Source organism: Cnephaeus nilssonii (genome assembly GCF_951640355.1).
Source record: "Cnephaeus nilssonii genome assembly, chromosome: X".
Taxonomy (NCBI): domain Eukaryota; kingdom Metazoa; phylum Chordata; class Mammalia; order Chiroptera; family Vespertilionidae; genus Cnephaeus; species Cnephaeus nilssonii.
Window position 1 is genome coordinate 41,146,615 of NC_137071.1, and position 15,520 is coordinate 41,162,134.

Genomic DNA, 15,520 nt, shown 5'->3' on the forward strand with positions numbered 1-15,520 from the left:
GCACTTCTACAAACCCACCCAGGCTCCACACAGCGGCTTTTGCATATAAATGGCCTGTTCTGTGGCAGCATAACCAAATTAACTGCAGTTCCAGTCAGACGGCTCCAAAACCGCCCAAGCAAAGAGGAGAAAACTAGTTCTTGCTGTAGCTCCTGCTGGGGGGCCTCAGACAGTAGCTGACCTGCACCCCATTGGAAATCCAAACACTAGTGTATCTAGTGGTCGGTGTGAGACGACACCAGATTTCAACCACTCTCATAAGGGACACATTCAAGAGGCAGACTCAGTGAGCACCAAAGCCCCACTGGAACAAGTCCTGCCCCATAAACGTGTCTCCTGCACAGCAATTCTCCCGTTATAGACACAGCGGGCCCTCACAGCCAGTTGGCCTGGAGGTCATTTCCTCCCAGTGACACCAACAACAATCAAGACTTAACTAAAACAAGGCTATACACACAGTACACAAAGGAGTACACCAAGAGTGTCCACCTCAGGTAACTGGTAGGCTGTCCCGTTGAACCAATAAGACACCTAGTACACAAAGCTGCCCAACCAACTCAGGGAAGAAGCGAAAATGAGGAGGCAAGGAAACAGATCCCAAACGAAAGAAATGGAGGAGAACAAACGACTTGACATAGAGTTCAAAACCACGGTTATAAGGTTTTTCAAGAATTTCATGGAAAAGGCTGATACATTTAATGAGACCCTCGAGGATATGAAAAAAGGACCAAATAGAAATTAAACATACACTGACTGAAATAAAAAATATTATACAGAGACCCAACAGCAGAGTAGAGGAATGCAAGAATCAACTCAAAGATTTGGAATACAAAGAGGCAAAGGACACTCCTCTAGAGAAGCAAGAAGAGAAGAGAATTCAGAAAGTTGAAGATAGTGTAAGAAGCCTCTGGGACAACTTCAAGCATACCAACATAAGAATTATGGGGGTACCAGAAGAAGAGAGAGAGCAAGATGCTGAAAACCTATTTGAAGAAATAATGACAGAAAACTTCCCCCACCTGATGAAAGAAATAGACTTACAAGTCCAGGAAGCACACAGAACCCCAAACAAAAGGAATCCAAAAAGACCACATCAAGACACATCATAATTAAAATGCCAAGGTCAAAAGACAAAGACAGAATCTTACAAGCAGCAAGAGAAAAACAGTTAGTTACCTACAAGGGAGCACCCATACGAATGTCTGCTGACTTCTCAACAGAAACTATGCAGGACAGACGGGAGTGGCAAGAAATATTCAAAGTGATGAATAGCAAGAACCTACAACCAAGATTACTCTACCCAGCAAAGCTTTCATTCAGAATTGAAGGTCAGATAAAGAGCTTCACAGATAAGAAAAAGCTAAAGGAGTTCATCACTGCCAAACCAGTATTCTATGAAATGCTGAAGGGTATTCTTTAAGAAGAGGAAGAAGAAGAAAAAGGTAAAGATAAAAATTATGAACAACAAATACATATCTATCAACAAGTGAATCTAAAAGTCAAGTGAATTAAAAATCTGAGGAACAGAAAAAACTGGTGAATATAATAGAATCAGAGGCATAGAATGGGAGTGGATTGATAATTCTCAGGGGGAAAGGGGTGTCTGGGGGGTACGGGAAGAGACTGGACAAAAATTATACACCTATGGATAAGGACAGCGGTGGGGAGGTAAGTGCAGGGGGGGGTGAGAACTGGGTGGTGGGGAGATATGGTGGGGAAAATGGAGAAACAATTGTAACCTGAACAATAAAGATTTATTAAATTAAAAAAAAAAAGTCAAATTTTGTGCCAAAAAAAGAGCATTTGCGGGAAGTTTTAATTCATTACTTTATTTTAAATAAAAGTGCTGCTGAAAGTTATCGTATACTTTGGGAAGCTTATGGTGAACATGCTCCATCTCAAGATACTTGTGAATGCTGGTTTAAATGCTTTAAAAGTGATGATTTCATTGTGAAAGACAAAGAAGGTCCAGGTCAATTGAAAAAGTTTGAAGACCAACAATTACAAGCATTATTTAGATGAAGATGCGTGTCAAACTCAAAAAACAATTTGCAGGAAGATTAAACGTTGCTCAGCAAACAATTTCTGATCATTTACATGCAATGGGAAAGATTTTAAAGGAAGGAAAATGGGTGCCACATCAACTGAAGGAAAGACAAATGGAAAATCGAAAAGTCATGAGTAAAATGTTGCTTCAATGGCAAGAAAGTATTTTTTGCATCAAATTGTGACTGGTGATGGTGTTCAGTGTACATCATAGCGACTGGTTGCAGTTGTTTGGGTGTTCTGCCATTTGGTCTATTTGCATATTAGCCTTTTATTATATACACTGAGTGGCCAGATTATGATGATCTCTGAACGCATAATAATCTGGCCACTCAGTGTGTGTGTGTGTGTGTGTGTGTGTGTGTGTGTGTGTGTGTGTGTTAGAGGCCCGGTGTATGAATTAGTGCATGGGTGGGGTCCGGCCAGCCTGACCAGGGGGAGGGGACATGGGCAGTTGGCCGGACTGCCTGCTGGTCGAACTCCTGGTCAAGGGGATAATTTGCATATTAGCCTTTTATTATATAGGATATACACTTAGTGGCCAGATTGTTATGCGTTCAGAGATCAGAGTAATCTGGCCACTCAGGGTAGGTTTACCTCTGTCAGGATATGGAAATGTGCCATCGTGTCCTTTCTGTAACCCATTTGTAGACATACACTCTCTAGACCCCTAGCTGCTAGATGCCATTAATTTATCTTCTACCACTATAGTTTTATCATTTTGCGAATACCATATAAATCAGCAGTTGCCAACCTTTCGGACCTCATGGGCCACCGGTTGGCGACCACTGATATAAATAGAATCATATAGTATGTTTACCTTTTGATCTGGCTTCTGTCACTCAACATAATGTTTGTGTTGTGCATCCCAATCATTGAATATATTAGTAGTTCTTTTTTATTGCCTAGTAGTATTCCAAATTATGGATGTACTAGTGTTTGTTTATGCATTCACCTACTGTTGGATATTTGGTTTCTTTCCACCCTTTGGCAATTATAACTAGAGTTGCTATAAACACTCAGGTACATTTTTTTTTTTTTTGTGAACCTGAATTTTCATTTCCCTGGGATAAATACCTAAAAGAGATTGCTGGGTAAATGTATTTTTAACTGTAAGAAACTGCTAAACTCTCTTCCAAAATCACTGTTTTTGTCTTCCCACCAGCAATATATGAAAGTTTCAGTTACTTCACTTCTGTGCCAACATTTGGTCTTGTCAGGTATATAGTACTACCTATGGTTTCAATATGCATTTCCCTAATGTTAATGGTGTTGAATATCTTGGCATGTGCTTAGTTGTCATTCATATATTCACTTTGAAGTGTCTGTTCAAGTGTTTTGTCCATGTTTTAGTTGGGCTGTTGTTTTTCCTATTGAATTTTGTGAGTTATTTATGTACAGGTTCCCTCACTATCCCAAAGTAGAGCATTTCTATGAAACCTTTTGTAAGTCAGAATGGCATAAAGCGAAGAATATCCTCTGCTGTCCAAAAGTTCTCATTATGCCACTTGGTTTTATGAAAGATCTACATTAGTACTGTAACAGCTTTTTTCATAAAAGTGAAAATCCTCTTAGGATTTTTTTCAGTTGGTGAAAACAGGTACTAATATAGGTCTTTCATAAAAGTGAGGTGGCATAATGCAGACATTCAGAAAGTGGAAGATACCTGTCCTTATTTCCTCCAAGTCTATAAGCTTGTTTTTTAAATTCCCTTCATAGTGTCTTACAGAACAAAAGTTTTTAATTTTGATAGGTTGCAGTTTATCATTTTATTTTATTTTATGGATTACTAGGGACCCAGTGCACGAATTCATGCACCTTGAAAGGAACTGTGGGCTGTGATGCCCATCCTCCACACCCCTCACAGGCCCACCTGCCTCAGCCCTTGTCCCGTCTGCCAGCAGCCCCGCTCCTGCTGTCACTGCTCCTATGCGCTGAAGGCGCAGAGCGATTGGGGCCAGCGCCAGCAGCCGGTGTGAGCAGGGTCGGCACCATCAGCGGGTGCAAGGGGCGGCTGCTGACCTGATCACCCCTCAGGAGCAGGGGATGGTGGAGAAGCCCTCATGGGCGATCACGGCCGGCAGCTGCCACTTGCACCAGCTGATGGCACTAAGCAATTGGGACCAGTGCTGAGTGCTGGCAGTGGGTGCAAGCAGCAGCTCTGACGCTGGCTGCAGGTGTGAGCGGGGCTGGTGCCAGCAGCAGGTGCGAATGCCAGGCAGGACTGCGATGCACAGGAGCAAAGAATTTTCAATAACTACCAGAGGCTCACTCTGATGACAGTGACCGGTGCCCTGCCTTGGTCTGGTACCCCTGCTCATCTGCTCCACCATCCCGCCACAGCCGACACTGCCATATTCTGCACTCTGTCACCTCCTGCTGATGAAAAGAGGTTCAACCTCCTTATCCTTAAGGAAACACAAATTAAAACTACAATCTACACTAATAAAAGAGAAACATGCAAATTAACCATTACTCTGCTACACCCACAAGCCACGCCCACCAGCCAATCAGGAGTGAGTATGCAAATTAACCCAACCAAGATGGCAGCCAGCCACGGAGCTGGAGCAAGCAAGAGGTTTGGGTTGCCTTGGCGATGGAGGAAGCCAAGTTTCCTGCCCGCCCTGGCCAGCCCTAGCCTCCACTCAAGGCTACAAAATTTCAATTATAGAAGATAAATAAATCCCAACAAAAATGGCAGCGGCCACATAGAAGATAAATAAATCCCAACAAAAATGGCAGTGGCCACGGAGCTGGAGCAAGCAGGAGGCTTGGGTTGCCTCCTGGGATGGAGGAAGCCAAGCTTCCCACCCGCCCTGGCCAGCCCTGGCCTCCACTCAAGGCTACAAAGTTTCAATTATAGAAGATAAATAAATCCTAGATACTTGCTTCCAGCCGGCCCTAGCCTCCACTTAAGGAGGCGCTGAAAAAAAAAAAAAAGAAAAAGAAAAAAAGGAGGGGCTGGGACCTTGGGTCTCCCGGGGAGTGATCAGGCCAGGATGGGATGGCAGGGGCCGTTGGGGGTAAGCAGACCAGCAGGGGGGCCAGTTGGAAGTGAGCAGGCCATCAGTGGGGGTCAGTTGGAGGTGATCAGGACAGCGGGGGGCAGTTTGGAGTGAGCAGGCCAGCAGGGGGGCAGTTGGGGGTGAGCAGGCCAGTGGGGAGGGAAGACGGGGGCGAGCAGGCTAGCAGAGGGGGCAGTTGGGGGTGATCAGGCTGGGGGGGGACATTTGGGGGCGAACAGGGCGGGGGGCAGTTGGGGGCAAGCAGGCTGGCAGGCAGAGTGGTTAGGGGCAATCAGGCATGCAGGCAGGCAGGTGAGCGGCTGGATCCAGAAGTCCCGGATTGTGAGAGGGATGTCTGACTGCCAGTTTAGGCCCGATCCCTGTAAACCGGCAGCAGGACATCCTTCAAGGGGTCCCAGATTCTTGGAGAGGGTGCAGGCCGTGCTGAGGAACACCCCTCCCCCCCACCCCACCGTGACAGAGTGCAGAATATGGCAGAATATGGAATTTCGTGCACCGGGCCTCTAGTGAGATATAATTCTATACCTATTAAAATTGTTTCAAATTTTTTAAAAGTGATGATACCAAAAGTTGATAAGGATGCGGATGAACTGGATCATTCACACTTTACTGTGGGAATGTAAAATGGTACAGCCACTCTGAAAGAGTATGGAATTTTCTTAAAAAGTCAATGTAAACTTACCATATTACTTAGCAATTGCACTGAAAACTGTTGTTATATTAGAGGACCAGTGCACAAAATTCATGCACCGGGTGGAGGGGGTGGGGATCCTCAGCCCAGCCTGTGCCCTCTTGCAGTCCCGGACCCCTCAGCGGATGTCTAAGCCGGCAGTCAGATATCCCTCTCGCAGTCCAGGGCTCTCGCAGTCTGGGACCCCTCGGTCTTTACCACCCGCCTGCAGTGGAGGCAGGAGAGGCTTCCGCCATGGTTGCTGCACTCCCCAGGCATGAGCCCAGCTTCTGGCTGAACGGCACTCCCCCTGGTGGTCAATGCTCATCATAGCGACCAGTCGTTCCACTGTTCGGTTGATTTGCATATTAGGGTTTTATTATATAGGATGATACATTCTTTTTTATGTTTAATCTTTATTGTTCAGGTTATCTCTTTTTTTCCTCTCATAGATCCCCTCCACATGGTTCCCACCCCACCCTCTGCCCTTACCCCCCCCTCCCCACTGTCCTTATCCATAGGTGTACGGTTTTTGTCCAGTCTCTTCCCACACTCCCCACACCCCCTTCCCCCTGAGAATTGTCAGTCCTCCCCCTGATTCTGTTATATTCATCAGTTTATATTCTGTTCATCAGATTTTTTATTCACTTGATTTCTAGATTCACTTGTTGATAGATATGTATTTGTTGTTCATAATTTTTATCTTTACCTTTTTCTTCTTTTTACTCTTCTTAAAGAATACCCTTCAGCATTTCATAGAATACTGGTTTGGCAGTGATGAACTCCTTTAGCTTTTTCTTATCTGTGAAGCTCTTTATCTGACCTTCAATTCTGAATAAAAGCTTTGCTGGGTAGAGTAATCTTGGTTGTAGGTTCTTGCTATTCATCACTTTGAATATTTCTTGCCACTCCCTTCTGGCCTGCATAGTTTCTGTTGAGAAATCAGTCACAATCGTATGCGTACTCCCTTGTAGGTAACTAACTTTTTTCTTGCTGCTTTTAATATTCTCTCTTTGACTTTTGCTCTTGGCATTTTAATTATGATGTGTCTTCGTGTGGTCCTCTTTGGATTCCTTTTGTTTGGGGTTCTCTGCGCATCCTGGACTTGTCAGTTTATTTCTTTCACCAGGTAGGGGAAGTTTTCTATCATTATTTCTTCAAATAGGTTTTCAATATCTTGATCTCTCTCTTCTTCTGGCACCCCCATAATTTGGATGTTGGTATGCTTGAAGTTGTCCCAGAGATTCCTTACACTATCTTCATATTTTTGGATTCTTCTTTCTTTTCCGGTTGGGTGTTTTTTGCTTCTTCATGTTTCAAATCTTTGACTTGATTCTTGTGATCCTCTAGTCTGCTGTTGGATCTCTGTGTATTATTCTTTATTTTAGTCAGTGTATGTTTAATTTCTAGTTGGTCCTTTTTCATATCCTCGAGGGTCTCACTAAATTTATTGGCGGTTTCTAGAAGATTCTTGAATAACCTTATAACTATGGTTTTGAACTCTATATCCAGTAGTTTGCTTTCCTCCATTTCTTTCATTTGTGACCTGTTTCTTTGTCTCCACATTTTGGCTGCTTCCCTGTGTTGATGGAGTGGCTTTGTGTGCTAGGTGTCCTATAGAGCCCAGTGGCTCAGCCTCCTCAATTACCTGAGGTGGACACTCTTGGTGCATCCCTTTGTGGGCTGTGTGCACAGTCTTGTTGTAGTTAAGCCTTGACTGTTGTTGGTATCTCTGGGAGGAATTGACCTCCAGGCCAATTGGCTGTGAGAATCAGTTGTGTCCACGATGGGAGAACTTATGTGCTGGAGACACCCTTATGAGGCAAGGCTTGCTTCAGTGGGGCTTTGGTGCTCACTGAGTCTGCCCCCTAAGTGTGTTCCTTATGGATCTGAGGAGTTGTAATCTGGATGGTCCCACTCTGACCACTGGGTACACTGACTCTTGCATCTCCAAGGAGGTGCAAAGTCATCCACTGCCTGAGGCCCCCCAGTAGGAGCTACGGAGAGATCTGCAGATTCCTCTTCTTTGTTGTGGTTTGGAGGTGCCCAGATGAGGCCCAGCTGTGAAGCAATGCCAGCTGCTGTGGAGCCTTTGGCCTTCTTTTGGAAGTTCTGGGGCTCTTTGACCCAGCTGCAGTTTGTTAGATAATTTTAGATTGCAAAGGGCCAGGCCATTCATATGCAAAAGCCTCTGCGCACAGCTGGGGTGGGGTTGTAAATTGCTGTGGCGGGGTCTCAGGGAATCAACAGGGTGGAGCAAACAGCAATGGCTGACCATCAGCCCTGCCCTAAGAGCCCCCAGGTCTCAGTGTCCTGCAGTAATTGCTGGAAGCACCTCTGAGAGAATGCCGCCCTTATGTTCTGGCCCAATGCCAGACAGTTCAGTTTCCCCCCGTATGAGTCTGGGTCCCCAGATTCTTGCCCGGAACTGGAGTTCAGAGCAGTCAGGAGCTTGTGTCTCCCTTCCAATTGAAAAAGAAAACTGTGTCTTCAGTTGCCAGCCCATTTCCGCACGCGCACCTCCGTACCTCCACACTTTCCGCACCACCTCTGAGTCTCAGTGTGCTTTTCTCTTTTCTTCTAGTTGTAGAATTTCCCTCAGCCAGCCTTCCTGTGGTTCTGGATGGTGTCCGTTTTGTCTTTTAGTTGTAGTTTTGAAGTGGTTGTGCGAGGCAACAAGTTCAGGTGTTTACCTATGCCGCCATCTTGGTTTCTCCTTTCGATGATAAGTTCTTGATACATGCATCATCCTCAGTGAACCTCAAGGACATTACGCTGAGTGAAAAGCCTATCTCAAAAAGTTACATACTATTATTTCATGTATATAAATATTCTCAAAATCACTAAGCTATAGAGATTATGAACAGATTGGTGATTCCCAGAGGACAGGGACTGGGCTGAGGCAAGGTGAAATGGGAGTGAATATAAAAGAGGTAGTACAAGGGAGTTATTTTGTGGTGATGGGATAGTTCTTTATCTTGAGTGTGGACATAGATCTGAACATGAGATAACATTACATAGAACATGATTCAAACCACACACACACACACACATACATGAATACACATTTTAAAATGGGGAAACAGTTCTATAGTTAACACTAAGGTATCAACATAGTAAGGCTGTGAGTTATGAGAATTTTCTGCTAGCTGTAATTACCACTTCATTTATCACTCAAGTATATTGAAATGCAAGTGTGGGGATGTGGCTATATTATATGCAAAATCTGAATCTGCTCAAATTTATCCAAATTACTTATACCATATTTTACAACTATAGCTGTTTGAGAGCATCCATTTTAGGGTACAAAAGTAGTAAAATATTATGGTCTCTACCTTATATGCTGCTAATATGGCTATGGTATAATAGAATTTCAAGTCTGACCTGGATTTTAATCCCAGTTCTGCTGCTTACCAGACCTGAGTTTTCTCAATTGTAGGCATAATACCCATTTCATAGAATTGTTTTCATTCAGCTCTCATTCAACAATTTTTGAACGGTTCCTAGCACCATATCCAACTCACATAGCTGTTGTTCACAAAATGTTTGTTTTGCCACAAAAAGTCACCGAGGTTGAGATGGTAGTATATTCATGCACCTATAGACAAAGTGAATGATAAATATATACTAAAAATGATTATATATTGAGGTATAATCTACAAAAAAGAGAAGCTGGAAAATGGTAAGTGCCAAGTGGGCTGTGGTTGTTAGAGAAGGCATCATGATAGAAATGGGATTAAAAGTAGGTTTTGAAGAATGGAGAGGTCTGGAGAGGTAAATCAGGTGGGAGACCATTATAAGCAAAAGCAAGAACCTGAGGTTATTAACATGATATGGGTTTTCATTGTTTTCATTAACCCTTATACAATTGTTTTCACATGTCATTAATGTATATGAATTTAATTTCTTCAAATAAAACTTTGGCAGTCTAACCAACTTCATGTTTCTAAAAGTTGTTGCTTTTGATACTATAACTTTGCATAGAAATGTGAATGATTGAATGTTTGCCCTTAATATATGAAAGCATTATATTCCTAATTTTCAGATATTGTGGGGTATTCTCATGGAGAAATAGGTTAGTTTTGAAAGGTAGTTTGTTATTCAGTGGATATTATTTTGTATATGTTGGAGCAAAGGAATCTTTATGGGGAAAATAGGTCTATCACTGTTATTTGGTCTTCCAATGGTGAATCAGCCATACATAATAGTAATTATTTGCTTTTGAAATCCTCTTTGCTGTGAAATTTCAGTTTTACCATTATTTTGGGGAATGAATAATTTTATATGCATGTATTAAATACCTTTTATATACAAAGCATTGTATTCAACATGGGTAGGGCAGAAAGAGAAATATGATACAGATCACCAAGAATGTAGTAGGAAAGAAAAATATATACACAGATAACTACAAGGCAATTTGCCATAAGTGCCATGAGCTCTGTAGGATATCAGATAATGGAGATATCTTTTTTGAGTGAATGATCAGGGATGATTTTATGATCAGGCAGGAGCATCTGAATAATGCACATCCTAGCCTATCTAATAAAAGAGTAATATGCAAATTGACCGTACCTCCAGTACACCCACAAGCCACGCCCACCAGCCAATCAGAAGCGAGTATGCCAATTAACCCAAACAAGATGGCTGCGGCCATGGAGAGAGCAGGGGGCTTGGATTTCCCAGGAAATGGAGGAAGGCAAGCTTTCTGCCTGCCCTGGCCAGCCCAGGCCTCCACTCAAGGCTACAAAGTTTCAATTATAGAAGATAAATAAATCCCAACAAAAATGGTGGCAGCCACGGAGCTGGAGAGAGCAGGAGGCTTGAGTTGCCCCCGGCAATGGAGGAAGCCAAGCTTCTGCAGCCATGGCCTGCCTTGGCCTCCGCTCAAGGCTACAAAGTTTCAATTATAGAAGATAAATAAATCCCAGGGCATCCGCTTGGGTCGCCGTGGGGCGTGGCCATCCTGCAGATCACCACAGGCCCCTCACCCAGGCTGCCCCATGCCCCAAGGGAATCCCCACCCTGATCCAGGACACCCTGCAGGCCTGCAAGGGAGGGCAGTTGGGGGCGATCAAGACTGCAGGGGAGGGCAGTTGGGAGGGACCAGGCCTGCAAGGGAGGGAAGTTGGGGGAGATCAAGCCTGCAGGGGAGGGTAGTTAGGGGTGACCAGGCCTGCAGGGAGGACAGTTAGGGGCAAACAGGCTGGCAGGGGAGCAGTTAGGCATCAAGCAGGCTGGCAGGGGAGTGGTTAGGGGGTGATCAGGCTGTCAGGCAGAAGCAGTTAGGGGCAATCAGGAAGGCAGGCAGGCGAGCAGTTGGGAGCCAGCAGTCCTGGATTGTGAGAGGGATGTCCGACTGCCCGTTTAGGCCCGATCCTACCTGGATCAGGCCTAAACGGGCAGTCGGACATCCCTCGAGGGGTCCCAGATTGGAGAGGGTGCAGGCTGGGCTGAGGGACACCGCTCCCCCCATGCATGAATTTCGTTCACCGGGCCTCTAGTATAATAAAAGTGTAATATACAAATCGACTGAATGACATAATGACCAGTCGCTGTGATGCTCACTGACCACCAGGGGACAGACACAACGCAGGAGCTGCCCCCCTGGTGGTCAGTGCACTCCCACAGGGGGAGCACCGCTCAGCCACAAGCTAGGCTGACGGCTGGTGAACGCAGCGCCCCGCCTCCACGGCAGTGCTAAGGATGTCCAACTGCGGCTTAGGCTTGCAGTCGGACATCCCCCGAGGGCTCCTGGACTGCGAAAGGGCACAGGCCGGGCTGAGGTGCCCCTCCCCACCCCACACATACTCAACAAGTGTACAAATGTTGTGCACCAGGCCTCTAGTAGCTTATAAATTAATGTTAACATGGCGGTCAGTTTGAGGTAGGAATCCTGAAATGACAGCTCTTCTAATGTCAAAGATTTTATCTTTATAAACTGGGAAAATCATTCTAATACTTGAAATGGTTTAATATATAAACACTAGAGGCCCAGTGCATGATTTAATCATGCACATGTAGGCTGTCTGTCCGCTGGTCGGGACCCAGGGTGGCCGGCAGCTCCGAAGTCCCTGGGCCCCTAGGGCGAGGCGGGGCGGGGCGTGGTCCTCCTGCAGCCGGAGCCCAGGCCAGGGTCTTGCCTTAGCCTCCCGCCCAGGAAGGCTGGGGCCGTCGCCTCCTCTGCCTTCGTGGAAACCCGCATCCTCTGCAGACACCGGGACACGGCCACGTGCTCCTGCGGCCCAACTGCCGCCAGACTCCTCCCCCGGGAGCCGCGCTGCCCGCCCACCCGTGCCGCCTCCAAACCTCCAAAAGCCCGGCTCGCTGCCCCAGAGGCCTGTCTGTGCCGCAGCACAGCCATGGCGCAGACGCTGAGCTCGCGCCGCTGCTGGCAACGCAAGCTCAGCGTCCTGCCGGCCCAATCACCACCCCAGCCACCCCGAGTCCCGCCCCCTGTGTCTCCCGCTGGCCCAATCATGGGCGTAGCGGAGTGATGGTAATTTACATACTACCTTTTTATTATGTAGGATTCCCATAAATATTAATTTAAGGTAAGTAGTTATACTTTTATAAATACGTATTTTCATATGATGGGTAATTGCTGCTTTTATATTTTTAGGCCATGAATATTGTGGTTCCTTTCATGTTTAAATATGCTGTAGACAACCTCAACCAGATGTCGGGAAACATGCTGAACCTGAGTGATGCACCAAATACAGTTGCAACCATGGCAACGGCAGTTCTGATTGGCTGTATGTGTGATTCTTAGATCTGTCTACCGTTTTTTACTTTCTTCAATACGGTTTCATCATATTTGGGCAGATGACCTTTTCATTACAAACACAATTTAGCATGTTTTATATTGTTTTATGTGAGATTTTTTTGATATGTGGTTTTAACAATTATTTGTATCATATTTTCAAAAAATTCTGTTAATAATAGTCTCATTCTCCAAGTTCTAGAAAACAATAATATGAAATGAGACATTAAAATTATAGCAACCACTTCTAATAGACTTCTTATAAGATACATTTAAAGAGTGAGGCAAGTTAGTTTCTTCTTTTTAAAAAAAATATATTTTTATTGATTTCAGAGAGGAAGGGAGAGGGAGAGATAGAAACATCAATGATGAGAGAGAATCATTGATTGGTTGCCTCCTGCCCACCCCCCACTGGGGATCGAGCCTGCAACCTGGGCCTATGCCCTGACTGGGAATCGAACCAGTGACCTCTTGGTTCCTACGTTGACATTCAACTGCTGAGCTACACCAGGCTGGGCAGTTTCTTGATGTTGTTTTTATTAGCTGTTAAATAGGAAATAGCTAAATAATGATTAATTGTTGTGCATTAATGCTTTTGCTTTATTAAATTATATCCAATAGCCATGACACAAAACTACAATTTGTAAAGCAGAGAATATGATGCTTTGTGTCTCCATGCATTAAAAAGGACACTTTATGAGACTTAGGAGACTTGAATGGGGCCATGCTTTAGTCCAGGGGTTGGGAACCTTTTTTCTGCCAAGGGCCATTTGGATATTTATAACATCATCTGCAAGCCATACAAAATTATCAACTTAAAAATTCGCCTGCTATATTTGGTCAAACATTTAGTTAACTCACCCCTAATGCCTTGGGAGGACCAGACCAAATGATTTTGTGGGCCTATGTGTTCCCAGGCCGGACATTCCACATCCCTGCTTTATTCCATGAAGTTGATTTTTCAGTATCTCAATTTCATCACTTGTTATTTGGGGGAATTTAATCAGATCAAAAAGCTCAACAGATACTGTGTATTTATCCACAATAAGGCCATATGGGCTGTTGTGTATTAAAAATACCTAGTTGGAGAAAAATCTTTCAACACCTGGGGCATATAGGGAGAATAACATTGAAAGGGATCCATGTTGGTGAAAAGATTGGTACTCACTAGACTAGATTCTTTTTAGATTCCTTTTAGTGTAAGTATTCAGTGATGTATTCATTCATTGTACAAATACTTTCTGAGCCTTTATCATTTTTACATTCCTATGATTCTAATGTTTTTATGCCCCATTTTTTCTTTTGACTGTATTGTTAGATGGTGTATCAAGAGCCGGAGCTGCCTTTTTTAATGAAGTTCGTAATGCAGTATTTGGCAAGGTAGCCCAAAATTCAATACGAAGAATAGCCAAAAATGTATTTCTCCATCTTCACAACCTGGATCTGGCTTTCCACCTCAGCAGACAGACAGGAGCTTTATCGAAGGCTATCGACAGAGGGACAAGGGGTATCAGTTTTGTTCTGAGTGCTTTAGTATTTAATCTTCTTCCCATTATGTTTGAGGTCACTCTTGTCAGTGGTGTTTTGGTAAGTAAAACAGTTTTCATAACAAGCTTTTACATTCTCATTAGTAGCTATTTAGTACTTGAAGCTATTATGGTATTGTGTGTCCATGGTTTGAAAGCACAATACCATGGTGCTAGAGGATTATGCAGTATATTAAGTTATTTACTACAAGCTTCAAGGGACTGTCCAAAATCTTTATTATGTTGTTATTTTTTTAATTTGATTTCAGAGAGGAAGGGAAAGGGAGAGAGAGATAAAAACATAAATGATGAGAGAGAATCATTGATTGGCTGCGTCCTACACACCCCCTACTGGGGATTGAGCCCACAACTCAGGCATGTGCCCTGACTGGGAATCAAACCAAACCCTCCTGGTTAATAAGTTGACACTCAACTCCTGAGCCATACCAGCTGGGCTTATGTTGTTATTTTATTTTATTTTATTTTTTATTTTTTAAATATATTTTATTGATTTTATTACAGAGAGGAAGAGAGAGGGATAGACAGTTAGAAACATCGATGATAGAGAAACATCGATCAGCTGCCTCTTGCACACCCCCTACTGGGGATGTGCCCGCAACCAAGGTACATGCCCTTGACCGGAATCGAACCTGGGACCTTTCAGTCCACAGGCCAACGCTCTATCCACTGAGCCAAACCGGTTTCGGCTATGTTGTTATTTTAAAGAGCTGTTCAATTCTACACATTGATCAATAATTTAGCTGGTGCTTGCGATTTTTGTTAGCAGAGATTTTTGTAGAGAACTTTAGACTGATATGCTTTAGATTATCTTGGTTTCTATTCACCATTCATGATATTTTAGACAATTTCATATTTTTAAATCAAAATGTATATACAGTATATATTATTCCTTTCATGGAACTTTGCACTATTATTATCAACATTTGACAGTAGCATCAGTGTGGCTGGTGCAGTTTGGCTTTCTTCCCTTGTTACCTAAAGTAGATTTTCTAAGGTATTTTCTTTCTTCCCCAAATAATTATTCATTTGTTCACCAACATATTTTTTAAAATCTTTTGACTAAAATTTGTTATTGTATATTATAAACTATTTGACAAGAACAGTGACTATTTCTCTTTTCTCCTTTTGCCTTCTTCAGTATTACAAATGTGGTGCCCAGTTTGCATTGGTGACTCTTGGGACACTTGGTGCATACACAGCATTCACAGTTGCCATCACCCGGTGGAGGTAAGGTATTCCCCAGAGGCCAGTCAAGATTCGGAAATTAGTTATGCTTCTTTAACAAACATTTCATGCCTATGCAAATCTTTGTCTTACAGAACTAGATTTAGAATAGAAATGAACAAAGCTGATAATGATGCAGGTAACGCTGCCATAGACTCGCTGCTGAATTATGAAACTGTGAAGGTACTATGTTCAATTATACTTTTCTTCAGCCTTTAAACTGCACTAAGATTTGTTTTGCCATTTA

At 43.7% G+C, this 15,520-nt stretch overlaps 1 protein-coding gene across 1 annotated transcript in view; it reads left to right on the forward strand.

Annotated features, from left to right (window-relative positions):
- Window positions 1–15,520, forward strand: part of ABCB7 (ATP binding cassette subfamily B member 7) — a 170,911-nt gene that overhangs the window by 112,093 nt on the left and 43,298 nt on the right. Inside the window, exons 4-7 of the mRNA XM_079764771.1 lie at window positions 12,362–12,494; window positions 13,821–14,089; window positions 15,188–15,276; window positions 15,369–15,456. Of these exons, the coding sequence (XP_079620897.1) occupies window positions 12,362–12,494; window positions 13,821–14,089; window positions 15,188–15,276; window positions 15,369–15,456 (579 nt within the window). The remainder of the gene's footprint in view (window positions 1–12,361; window positions 12,495–13,820; window positions 14,090–15,187; window positions 15,277–15,368; window positions 15,457–15,520) is intronic.